The sequence below is a fragment of the Bactrocera oleae genome, chromosome 2, assembly GCF_042242935.1.
Source record: "Bactrocera oleae isolate idBacOlea1 chromosome 2, idBacOlea1, whole genome shotgun sequence".
NCBI classification, from domain to species: Eukaryota; Metazoa; Arthropoda; class Insecta; order Diptera; family Tephritidae; genus Bactrocera; species Bactrocera oleae.
The window spans coordinates 22,530,930-22,542,879 of record NC_091536.1 but is presented as its reverse complement, the minus strand read 5'-3'; the positions used below and the strand labels follow the sequence as shown (position 1 = coordinate 22,542,879).

General features: G+C 33.4%; 2 protein-coding genes across 4 annotated transcripts; one reads left to right on the top strand and one right to left on the bottom strand.

Moving 5' to 3' along the window:
* Positions 1 to 5,692, bottom strand: boss (bride of sevenless). Of its 3 annotated transcripts, XM_070111908.1 has the most exons (6): positions 5,586 to 5,692; positions 3,036 to 3,114; positions 2,564 to 2,971; positions 2,027 to 2,473; positions 502 to 1,958; positions 1 to 441 (listed from the first exon to the last, which is right to left on the bottom strand). In XM_070111908.1, the coding sequence occupies exons 2-6, from the start codon at positions 3,052 to 3,054 to the stop codon at positions 184 to 186; spliced, it is 2,589 nt and encodes an 862-aa protein (XP_069968009.1). In that variant the 5' UTR covers positions 3,055 to 3,114; positions 5,586 to 5,692; the 3' UTR covers positions 1 to 183. The 3 variants fall into 3 exon arrangements, with proteins under 3 accessions (XP_069968009.1, XP_069968008.1, XP_069968004.1); XM_070111907.1 differs by lacking the exons at positions 3,036 to 3,114; positions 5,586 to 5,692 and having other exon boundaries at positions 2,027 to 2,329; positions 2,381 to 2,476; positions 2,563 to 2,726; XM_070111903.1 differs by lacking the exons at positions 3,036 to 3,114; positions 5,586 to 5,692 and having other exon boundaries at positions 2,027 to 2,476; positions 2,563 to 2,726.
* A 3,144-nt stretch (positions 5,693 to 8,836) lies between these two features.
* Positions 8,837 to 10,893, top strand: LOC106620862 (uncharacterized). Its single transcript, XM_014239505.3, has 4 exons — positions 8,837 to 8,972; positions 9,024 to 9,663; positions 9,728 to 9,851; positions 9,909 to 10,893. The coding sequence occupies exons 2-4, from the start codon at positions 9,055 to 9,057 to the stop codon at positions 10,505 to 10,507; spliced, it is 1,332 nt and encodes a 443-aa protein (XP_014094980.1). The 5' UTR covers positions 8,837 to 8,972; positions 9,024 to 9,054; the 3' UTR covers positions 10,508 to 10,893.
* Positions 10,894 to 11,950: the final 1,057 nt, after the last annotated feature.

Below are 11,950 nucleotides of genomic sequence, written 5' to 3'. Positions count from 1 at the left end.
TACGAACGCAAGTATAATTTATTTCATGTTAATATTGTATATAGTACATTTCGAAAATTTCAACTTAATATATGTATAATAAAAAGGACAGTCTTTAAAAGACAATGAATGACTAGATACAAATAAATGGATTCAAACAGTATATTTGGTAAGTTAATATGATTGCATGGAGCTTTTATCTGTCTAAAACCGAGTTATTTTACTGCTCTCTGGTGAACCGGGCAAGGAAGAGCACTCTGAACGTGTAGGGCTGCCCCTCTGTGGTCGAGGTGGTTGCCGTTGTGGATTGATATTGGCATTGGCCTGACGTAAGTTTGCGAAAAATTGTTGTCTGCGTGGTCCACCGCCGCGTAATGGAAGTGTTGGAATTTCACTTGGCGACTGAGCTATATCAACTTGTGAACAACTTCGCATAGCTGGATTGACACACTCGTAAACGCTCTATGAAATAAGTACATTATGTAATTGTTTAGTCACTAATACAACGAAATAATCAATTACCTGTTCTGAAGAGTACTGATTATTTTGCGCAAAAGCTAGTGAAGTAAGCGAAGGCAATGCTTGGGCAATATCCGAACGTTCAATGCCACGTACTATAAGAAATGTCCGCGGTATAAGCACACCTATCAAAATAGCCCAACCTGTGGCTTGTAGGCCTAAAGATATTGCTGCATCTCGCATCTCATCGCCTAAGAGTGACATTCCAATCCAAACGATCCAAATTGCGAAAGTTAGCACAGCGCCAATAACAATGAGAATACCTTCGCGATAATTTCGTTGCGAGCGATATATAAATGGAACCAAGCCTACAATGCCCATAAGTAACATGAAATCGTATCCAATCAAAACCCATAACCAATGGCCATAGTACATATTTTCACATGATATACTCTCCGTTGCGACATGCATAAGGACTAATAATTGAACTGACATACCCAACTGTACGAGTACACTAAACAAACAGATAACAGCCTGAATATAGCCATTAACATGTGACAAAAAACCCCCCTCGGAACCTATCGATGCGAGCATAACAGCCCGACAAAGTAATAGTGAAAAAGTCAAGCAATAGGCGAATGTCATAATAAAAACGCGTACAGCGCAAAGCGTGTTTAGTGTGGCGGCATCTTCGAAAGTCACATGGGAATTTTTATGTTCACCGATATACTCCAAAGCGAAAGGTACAAAAGAAGTGAATAACAAAATCATAGAGAGCAGCAATAAGATCGATGTGACGGGATTGCCTTCGAATACGTCACCCAAAGATATGCGCACAACAATAAATACTAATATGGCCAAGGTAATTATTAGGCCAAGAATAGCGGCAGTCATTCCCGTGGCTACCCATGCATCCGGTTTAATTCTCCAAAACATCACCGACTCTCCATCAAATAGAAATGGATATCGCCGATTCTCTCCCGCGCTGTACTGACAGTTGAAAATCTGACCAAATTTAGGTTTTAACTCTATGCTACTGCTATTAGCTTGATTGTAATGATAGAACGTAGTTATGTTAGTAATAAAGTTTTGTGATGCGATCTCTTGAAGTTCGGTGTTATCTTGACTAGACGTTGTTCTATCATTAGGGTTTTTGTTGTGTTTTTGAAACATTTTAAAGTTCATAAACGAAGTAAATCGTTGCATGTGTAATAACTCCAAAATTTTACCCGGTTCGTAATATTGACGATATTCCGGTGTTTGCCAATCACCAATAAAATTTAGAAAGTTTAAGCATGACTCAAGTACAAAAATGTTTTGCTCTCGCTTGCAGTTACGCATTAATGAACCCTTTAGCCAACGAACGATTTCCAGCATGGGCCGGGCAAAAGCTAAAACCCTCGACGGTTGAATCAAATTACCCCTCAAAGTCTCCTCCATTGCAGGCGTTGTGGAATTTTCCTCAATTTTATCAGGATCTACACGGCTTTCCATAAGTATATACGACTTATGCGGGAGATCTTAAATTGAATTGTAATACATGTATTCATAAATGTTTAGGTGTGTTTTTTGTTTTTACTACACATACCTGTTAGAAAAGTACGATCTGTGTGATCAGTGGTTATTGCAAAAATAGTGCTATTATCTTCAAAATGCCTCGTCAACTTGTTTCCAAAGAGAATGTAAATGTTACTGTCGCTCTTAAAATGCATAAGACACATATGTTCATGACGCACAGCCTCAATAAACTCATTATATGTGTCTAAATTTTCAGTGACAATTTCCACAGATGCTATACTTCCCGCCCAAGGCATTTGATGTAACAGATGCGCTACTTTTGGCAGTATATACATACGGGATGGAAGTATTGGCCAAATGTTGTACTCTAGATCTTTAATAAATTGCTCGGAATTTTTGTATAAATCATAATCGACAAAGATACCAATGGCATGAGCGATGCACTGCTGTAGATATTGTACCTCTTGCATAAGTAAGTTTTCAGCAACAGATTCATCTTCAATCAATATAGCGCGAACTCCTGTAAAGTTAAATGAATAACGTAAACATTTTATACATATATTTATCTAGCTATATATTGTAGATAAAGGCAATTATTCATTTTACTTTCCAATTTCAAAGTCTGCATCCAAGAGGTTTGCTCTGTTTATTCGGTCGATTACAAAAAGGGTTGAAGCAACATCTGTCGTCAATATGCTGAGCATAGCATCACCTTCAAGGACTTGCACGAAATCTCGTTCGTATTGTATATTCTGGGTTTCAAGCTTGTCGGTTAAGTCAATTTTTACACCATGTATGCAAATCTCAGGTATTACAGTTGCCACTGCGCTTGCCTCTGTAGTAGATGAAACAGTCGTTTGTAAATTACTTGGTGCTATTGTTCTTACTGATGAATCTTTTGAAATAACTCTCGGCGTTGGTTTTGTAATTTTGAGCAAATCAGTAGCACCTTGCGCGGAAACACATACTGAATAAAAAATGTATATATTGGCCAAAGGTAGGGTTAACATTAAAACTGAAAATAAAATGTATAAATTACAACAGACGTTAATTAGCGATAAGCATTTGATGACACTTACCGCTTATTCTGCAAAGCATATCTTTTTATTTCGCCAATTTCAGTTCATTTATTTCACTTCTTTATTCAAATGCCGTCTACTAGTAATATAAGATAGTAGTAAGAAAATACTGAACAAATTAATTTTACTAACAGTAATGTGTAAAATTTTATGTAGGCCACTACTAACTAAATTATACAAATACTTCTGACTGTTTTACATTTTTACTACCATCTTTTCTTTCGCCATATTGTTTTTCTTATGGTAAATCTGACTGAATACTCTTTATGAATTCATACATACATTTTTAGAAACATACATACATACATATGTGCATATATATATAAGGCGTTCTGTAGGTTATTTATTTCCTATTCTATTTTGCAAATTTACTTTTCACTATAATCGCATTAGACTTGCAGCAATTGAAGACCAGTACCTACAGGAAATGTACATCGCAACATATCGACCTAATTTCCGCGAAGTATTGTACAATTGAAAACTCTGCTCAAAGACCTACTCTTCTTTGTCATGCATACTTACATAAATGTAAAACAAGTATACATAGTTAGACTGATTTTTGAAAATATGTTTGCTCAGCTAGTATTTAAAAGCAGTCTTATATTTCCTACGGGGTACATAGTTGGTATATTTGTGCTAGTTTTTAAAGTAAATGAAAATTAGTTTTGAATGACATTATTTAAGGTGCATGTGTAAAAATTATACATTATCGATGTTCTTATATAAGTTTGTTTTTTCATATAATACTGTATCTGCCTAGCATAATTCTGTATCTGCCTTTAGCATTTTAACAACATGTAATATTCCCTTTTTGTGGTTCAGAGCAATTGTAAATAGCACCAGTTTTGGGGTATTTCGTTTTGTATCCACAAAAAGTTTATAAGCAATGCCAGTAACTGATGGTAACAGCAATTAAATTTATGTCCCTGTATATATGTTTATCATTTTTATTTTTTTTCATTTTTCCTTAGCTTAAAAATTTAATAACCAATTCTTTCTGTTAACGACATAGCTATTTTACATAATCCTTGTTTGTCACTAATTTTAATATGTTTTAAGGATAAGACACCTATCACCTATTTTTGCACATGATCAATGTCTTTTTTTATACAGTTTTTACTGCAACCAAACCACCGTGTAAAAATAGAATTAGGTGTATACGTGTGAACATACATACATTCGTATACAGTGAAAGTGAGACTTTTTTTGTAATTTTGTCTTATGTATTATTGTGGGATAAGGCTTCTTGTAATTTTTTCTTATTGCAGAATCTCTTATATATTTTGGATTTCCAGAAGTTTTTTCAACTAATTGCTGATTGCAGCAAAACTACAATTTTTCTGAATTCCGCCCAATATAATAGTAAGAAACCATAATTTACTTTTATATACATATGTATGCATGATATTAGCAACGTAAAAATTAAAAAAATTCATAAACATTTTGACAAAGTCGTTTATGACCTACAGTACTTTTTTTTGCACTCATCAATTTGCATATGGTATTGAATAACCAACCATCAGAACCAACATTTACCGTTTATAGTTCAAATTAGTCCTTTTAACATTATTTAACCACCCGAAATAATTAGTTGTTATAACCAAAAGTAATGTAAATGCTCATTTCCGTAAATTTGTAAAGAGATATTTATGTATGTATATACATACGTTAAGTGTGCGCACTTAGACCTGTTCAATCATGCACAGAATTGATATTACCTTCTAAGGGTAGATTTCTGATCACTTAACTGCAAGTTTTAAAAATACGTATATTTACAGGTACATATACTTATGTATGTATATATTATACACGCTTCTGAGCTGCAAATTTACATAACTGTATGGCAGAACTTTTGTTTTTTATTCATATTTGTAATATTTCGGCTTACACCTGCTATATCATTGCTTAGCGAACATATTAAGAGAGCAATACTTTGTTGTTGTAAATGCACATTTAGTAACAAGTTTGCGCGTATGCACATATATTAGTAGTAAAAAACCAAATATGAAATAATGCACCCGCCGAGGAAATGTGAAAATCTCTTTATATTTTTTACAAATCTCGTTTAAAAATGTTTATATACTACTTGTTCATACAAATATCACAGCACATTTGTAGTTATTTGATCAATTTTGAGAATAAATTTTTGTTACTTTTAATTAACATTGTAAATAATTTGTATGCCTTATTAAGCCTTGCAGATGCACGTACATATTATAAGTGTAACCAAAATGTGTGTGTATGCGAAACTAAAATGGTTTACGTACAAACCCACTATTTTTCATTCAAATCATTTTTCTTTTATGCATATATGTATTTACATATGTATGTATTTGATTTATTTTAGGCCACACATCTATGCTTCTATTTAAAAATCAATAGGTAATACTTGTCTTAATAAGTTTACTGAATGTTGGTGTTGGTGGCTCACTACAAATATTTAGATTAATGCAAATCAGTAAATTTACTAGATCTATATTTGCATTTGTGAAGAATATTAACATTTATATGTATATAATTTGACCGGTCAATGTAAACACCAGCAATTACCTTCACTATTTTCGCGACAAGCAAACGGTTCCGCTTTTTGGTACCTTTTAACCGGGAGTGGAATTTTAACTGTTGTACGGCTTGTTTTCATTGTTACATTGCCCTGCGTTCACCAGTTAATTTGTAGTATTTGAGTGAGACAGACTTAACGCTTCAACAAATTTAAGCTCAACTAAAAAGAGTGAATATGGCAAACAGCGCATGCTCCCTTATCGTTAAGGTCGGTTTTAATTGTTTTACAAAACCAATAAATACTTGTAGCAATAATAGTTATATGCGCACAGTTAGATTATTGCATAAGCAGTAAGCCTATTGAGACAAAATTTGTCGTTATGATTTTGTGATTATATGTATTACCACCATACATATGGTACATACATATGTCTTCAAAATTACATTTCTGTATTCACTATGTTGAAGTGCAACATAGCAATGTTTGGCATCGCTTTATGTTGTCACGGTGATATCGCTTAGATTGTAAATACATACATATGTACATAGTTACATTGTCTATAGCACAAAAGTGCACTGGCCTCTGTACTATAAAAGTGTTGGCTACTATATGTACGATATTGTGGTAAGGGTGGAATTTCTATGTAAATAATACAATGACTTAGTATAAAAGATTTTAAAAAATGATATGGCTACTTTCAAAGCGAGTATTTCTTTACTTTACACTTTGTAGAAAAATAACAAGAATAAAAATTATTAATAAGTAAGGTTCAACTAATTTTTGTTAATGCTGCAACTAATTTGATCATTACTCTATTTGCCAAAGGTAAGCTGCATTGTTGTCATGCAATGCGTTTGAAGTTTGCTTTCATAGCTTATTGCTTTTTTGCAAGTTTTAGTTTTTAGGTAATGTTTCTGTTTTGCGTTAGTGTTATCTCGTTTGCATTGCAGTATCGAAAAGCTGAAAATACAAAGCAAGGTTATGATCAGCTTGTGCTTAACCTTAACAGATGAGTAGTATAAACGTACGTATGTAGGTATATGTCCTTATGCGATGAACTGATAGATTCAAGGCTTCGGCAAGCAGCATCATAAGCAAAACACACTGCAAAGCCTTAAGAAAATGAAACTGTTGTAATCCATATCATTTTTAATCAACTTAGAAAGTTTCGTGAAAAACTGAAATGTATTTATTTTGGTATTTATGCCACATAATACTAGCAAAAAGTTAATCTACAATATAGGACATTGTTAACCATTGAATTGTTTTAATATTATTGTATAAAAGATGTTTAAAGAATCGCTATTTTCGTTGACTATAATTATCATCATTGATTTTTATACTCTTGCAACATGTAGCTACAGAGTATAAAAGACGTGTTCACCTAACGGTTTAACGGGACGAGTTGAAATCCGCTTGACTGTCGGTCCGTCAATATCGGACAATTGCCACACTCACAAAACGCCTATATATTGCCATAACTAAGCGGCAAATTTAAATATAAAAGTGTAATTTGGTACTACGAATTAAAAAGTGGAACCCGTGGTTTGAAAAACATCCAAAAGCGATCGTGTCCCCGCCTACTAATAAGTTTAATGTATATATCTCCCAAACCATTCAAGCTATATCACCAAAATTGGCACAGAACAAATCTCTTCAACACCTCTTACGACATTGTGAAAATAGTTGCAATCGAATGATAACCCCACCCACTCTCAATATAACGGTTTCAATGAAAATTACTAAAAGTACAATAACTCATTAACTAAACATGTCAGAGACGTTAAATTTTATACATAAGATATCACAATTAAGTGTTTTAGGCGCCTTATAAAAATGAGACAATGGGTGTGGCACCGTCCACCTTTAAGTCTCAACCAAATTAAGTAAGTAATATTATCCTGATATGCCAGTGTTACAGTGCGAAAATCGGACTATAACAACGCTTACTTTCCGTATAACACAAATTCCTATTCCATCTGATTATTTCACTGTCGAATATATCAATAAAGCACCAATGAACATATCGGTATGAAACTTTGCACAAATAGTGACCTTAAGGTATGCCAACTCAAGTCGAAGTGTGACGTCTTGTCAAAATCGGACCATAACTATTCAAACCCCCTGATACCGAGTATGTAGATCTCAGTGCCTATAGTTGAATGTGAAATATGTAAGATTTGTTTATACTTTATATAATTATTTTAATTTTTCTTACAAACCTTATATCGCATATCATTCAGTGTGTGAGTTATTTATTTATAAAATTGCTTGAAAATACCATATGTTGTTGCATATAACTGTGCAATGTCAAAGGTAAATGCAAAAAGCCCAGCTCTTTCACTGCCCCCCATATACTTGTGTAGTGATTTTCGACTTTCCAGCTGACTTGAAACCATTTAGGTTGGTCAAAATGTGTGAAATTTTAATGAAATTAAGTGAATAGGTTTTCTTAAAAAGTATGAAATTATATTAATGGTTTAGTGATGAATATGAATGGAGTTAGTCTAAACCTTTAACTAAACCTCATATGCCTAATATTAGATGTAGTAAAAAAGAAATCCATTATTTTTCCAATAGATGACGTTATTTATGAAAGATGACATTTCGTACTAAAAAGCTTCTCTGACAGTTTTGTGATTGATTGATTCAGTTTTGTTTGATCGTCAAAGATGGACATTAGCAAATAGAAAATCGTCCAGGACCTAAACACTGCACAAAAAGAAGTTTTAAACCATTTGACTAAGGCTAGATACGGAAAGTAATAATTAAAGCATTCAATTTTATGCAAAAATAATGGATGTCCTTTTACTACACCTAATAAGTATAATGAATTTCGATCTTTTGGTTGACGTTTTCCACATCAACTCGATATATTAAATTTAGCTTCTTCGGTTGAGTTTATATCAAGTTGGTTTTAATATATTATAATTTGGCTTACGCGAAATAAAATAAAGCAGTAAAACTAAGTGAGTATATAACTTACCATATAATACGTACATATAACTTAATAAAATACCAAATTTGATTGTAATCCATTCATGATTTCATCGAATAATGAATGTTGAATGCTTTAGCAACTTTTTTTTTATATAAAGTTTTGCCAACACCTAAAGTTATTTCTCCGCTTGATCCTAAAAAATTGCGAGAGTAAAAAAGTTTCAGTTACACCCTATTTTAGCCCTTCCTTACTTGTTAACATATAGTTTTATAAATGTGCTTTATATATCTACTTATAAAGACTTACCTAGCGCTATCTGGTGTATACTTTGTATTCTCTACTTCAGTTTATTTTTTACATTTAAAGGAAACGCAAATTGATATTTTCGTCAAAAAAAAAAAAAACTTTTGTCAAAAAGTCTCAGAGAAATAATTTGCCACTAACATTTATCTCCTTCTTTGTTACACACCATATCCTTGTAATAAGTAATCAGGTAAGCTACTAAATCATCTTGGCATCGTACAATTCTATGGTCTTTCCCTAGCTGAACAATTTATTCGAACTCCTTCAATAAAATGGTACGACAACGGCCACGAAAATCTGTCGAAGAACTGTATGCGTCAAAATTTGAAACAAACCCAATTAAATCTCAAGCAAACAATAACATGACAAAGAATGCACGCGAACGCGATCGCGGAGAGTATGGTGGATACATTATCACATCCAATACACCATACAATACCAGCTGTCAAGCAACATCTGGCAACTCGGCAAGCGTTAATGGTAACGGCAATACAATGGGAGTTAGCTGTATGACCACAGGTCGTCGCAAAAGTGCACGTCCGGTAACTAATAGCATTAAACAAGACAAGTATTTTGGTAAGGATGAGAAAGTTCTGAATCTGGATGATGGTAAAAAAGACCATAGTAGCAGTGTCAAAGCTAAGACTGCCCGTACAGAAAAAAACAGTTATGGTCCACCAGCGGCGCTATATAATGCGCCTAATATATACGATAATAAAAACTACACAAGCTTTGCAGATAATACGGCACAAAAAGATCTACGCGTTCAGGAGCATACTAATCACCATCGTCATCATCACGCCAACCATGATGATGATAAGGATGACGATACCGAAGAGTTTTTTGAACTCATACGTCAAACTGTTGAAAACGCTATTGGAGTAAGTTTTGACAAAGTCAAACGCCGCACAAATTTTTTCTCACAATTCGCTTCTTTTTTCATAGAAATCCATCTCTGATTTACTCAACCGTAATTTTCGTGAATTATCAGCAAAAGTTGATCGATTTTCAGCCGAACTTAAGTCCACAAACTCAATGTTAAATAAACTTCAGGCTGATTTGAATAACAGTAAGTTTGTGTCAAAATAATTTCGAAAAAATATGTATTATATTATTAACTCGATAGAGGTTGTGCACTATGGAGAGGAGAATTCACGCCATTTTCGCTACCTCTGCATGAAATCAGAGTATGACAAAATGTTTTACCAACACCATACGATGTTGGCATCTACTTCAAACACCCAGTCAACTGCTGCACCAACTCCACCATCGAATCATGCCGAGAAGCGAGGTAGCGGGTCAAAACAAAGTACATCGGTCAATGAATGTGAAAAGGGGCAAAACTCATGTTCATGCCGTAGCACAATTAAAACGCCACCTTCCGAACCACACAAAACCTCTTCAGAGGAGCGTAGCATGAGTCAAAAATCCTCCGATATGGGTATGCGTGAGGTTTTAGAGCATATTCAACGCTTTTGTACCCAAATTCAAATGAGTGAACTAAAATGTGACGATCAACCGTTGCCCAAAAGTAACAGTTATCGTTTGGAAGACGCTATGAAAATTAGCAAGCCCGTTTTCGAAGAGGATGATGATGATTTTCAAATGAGCTCCGATGGCATGACACCTCGCAGCGACGAACACTTGCACCACAATAAATATGGTGGTACAACGATGCGTAGTTGCAGCACAACGCGTGGCGGAAACGGAGGTGGAGATGCTTAATAAAAGATTATAAGAATGGGTATTTATATGCTGTTCCTTAGTATATAACAATAAGAACAGCGAAGGAAAACGCAAAGCAGAGAAAGAAGGAAATTATAATGAAATCAAACAATTAATATACATAAAATTGTATGTGAATAGTGAACGCTGTGGCATAGGTGATCGTTAAAAATCCCTAAATACTGGAATTTCAAATGTATGTTATTCTTATTCTAAATTGTGCTCGTTCTCGATTATTTATTTCATAAAGAATTTAAAATTTGTATCATACATACATATATATATACACATATATTTATATAAGTATATATATTTCATATTACAATCTTGATACCTCCCGTTCTACTTGGAATAAACTAAAATTGTAGCATTATTTCGACTAAAAAGTTTTGAACTTATATGGTATACTAATGACATAGCCATAATTATCACTGGCTAATTAATCTTACTTGATAAAATGAACCAGCTATTTATTATTAAAGCGGAAAACCAATTACAATTAATAACTGTGATAAGATGAAGTTTCCCAAACTGTTACAAATATTTGAGAGCAGATTAAAGAATTGTAAATTTGAGCTTAACACTGGGTGTAAGTGACTCCACTGTACTCGAAATATATAACCGCATAATTTTTCATCATATTATCACTATTATATCAATGGAGTGGTATACGTACATACATATACGCATAGTGAATTCAACGCTTATCTCCGGCTGTAGATTAGTGGTCTTTACAAAGCTGGAACAGCGAAAAGTTTGACTATAATTATGTAATATATTGTAATATTGGTTATTTAATTAGAATTTAGTGTAAAATTCAAAATACAGTCAATAATATCCAATCAAATATTTATTGATTAATGGAATGTAACATCTGACATAGTGCATTAGGGGATTATATACAGTTAGAAGACCGAAAAAAATTTTCCAGAAGTTTTTCTGAGAAAACTTGAATTGAGAAAAAAAATCTTCAATGAATTACTAAAAAATATATTTAAGAAGCTGGTGTTAAAATTTGAGACTAATCGGTTCAGCCGTTTTCGAGTAATGTTGGGCACCGACTTTGAAAACACCATTCTAAGAAAAACGCGTTTAAAGTTTGGAATACACTTTACATGGGTGTAACTTCGAAAATATTCACCGCAACGATATGAAATTTTCTGTGTGTATTCTTAAATATATGTACATTAAGAAAAATAAGTTTAAAAAAAACCGATATTTTGAAAATTCTACTGTATGTAACCCCTTAGATTAGACTCTAATCTGCATTCAAATTTATGACAGTTTACTTTATTCATGTGACTCTCAACTCTTGGCACTAAATCTTGCTATTGTAGTTACTTGAAATAAAGGAGTAAAGCGCTTACAAAGCTAGCTAATGTTTGTTACTTAAAGGAAAACCATTTGCCAGGTATAAAAGCTAAATGCGCATCACATTTAACG

Coding starts and splice junctions, on each gene's coding strand:
- LOC106620862 (XM_014239505.3), top strand. CDS start 9,055: ATGGTACGACAACGGCCACGAAAATCTGTCGAAGAACTGTATGCGTCA. Junction 9,664..9,727: donor CTGTTGAAAACGCTATTGGA/GTAAGTTTTGAC, acceptor CTTTTTTCATAG/AAATCCATCTCTGATTTACT. Junction 9,852..9,908: donor TCAGGCTGATTTGAATAACA/GTAAGTTTGTGT, acceptor TTAACTCGATAG/AGGTTGTGCACTATGGAGAG.
- boss (XM_070111908.1), bottom strand. Junction 1,959..2,026: donor AGATCGTACTTTTCTAACAG/GTATGTGTAGTA, acceptor ATTCAATTTAAG/ATCTCCCGCATAAGTCGTAT. Junction 442..501: donor ATCAGTACTCTTCAGAACAG/GTAATTGATTAT, acceptor CTTATTTCATAG/AGCGTTTACGAGTGTGTCAA.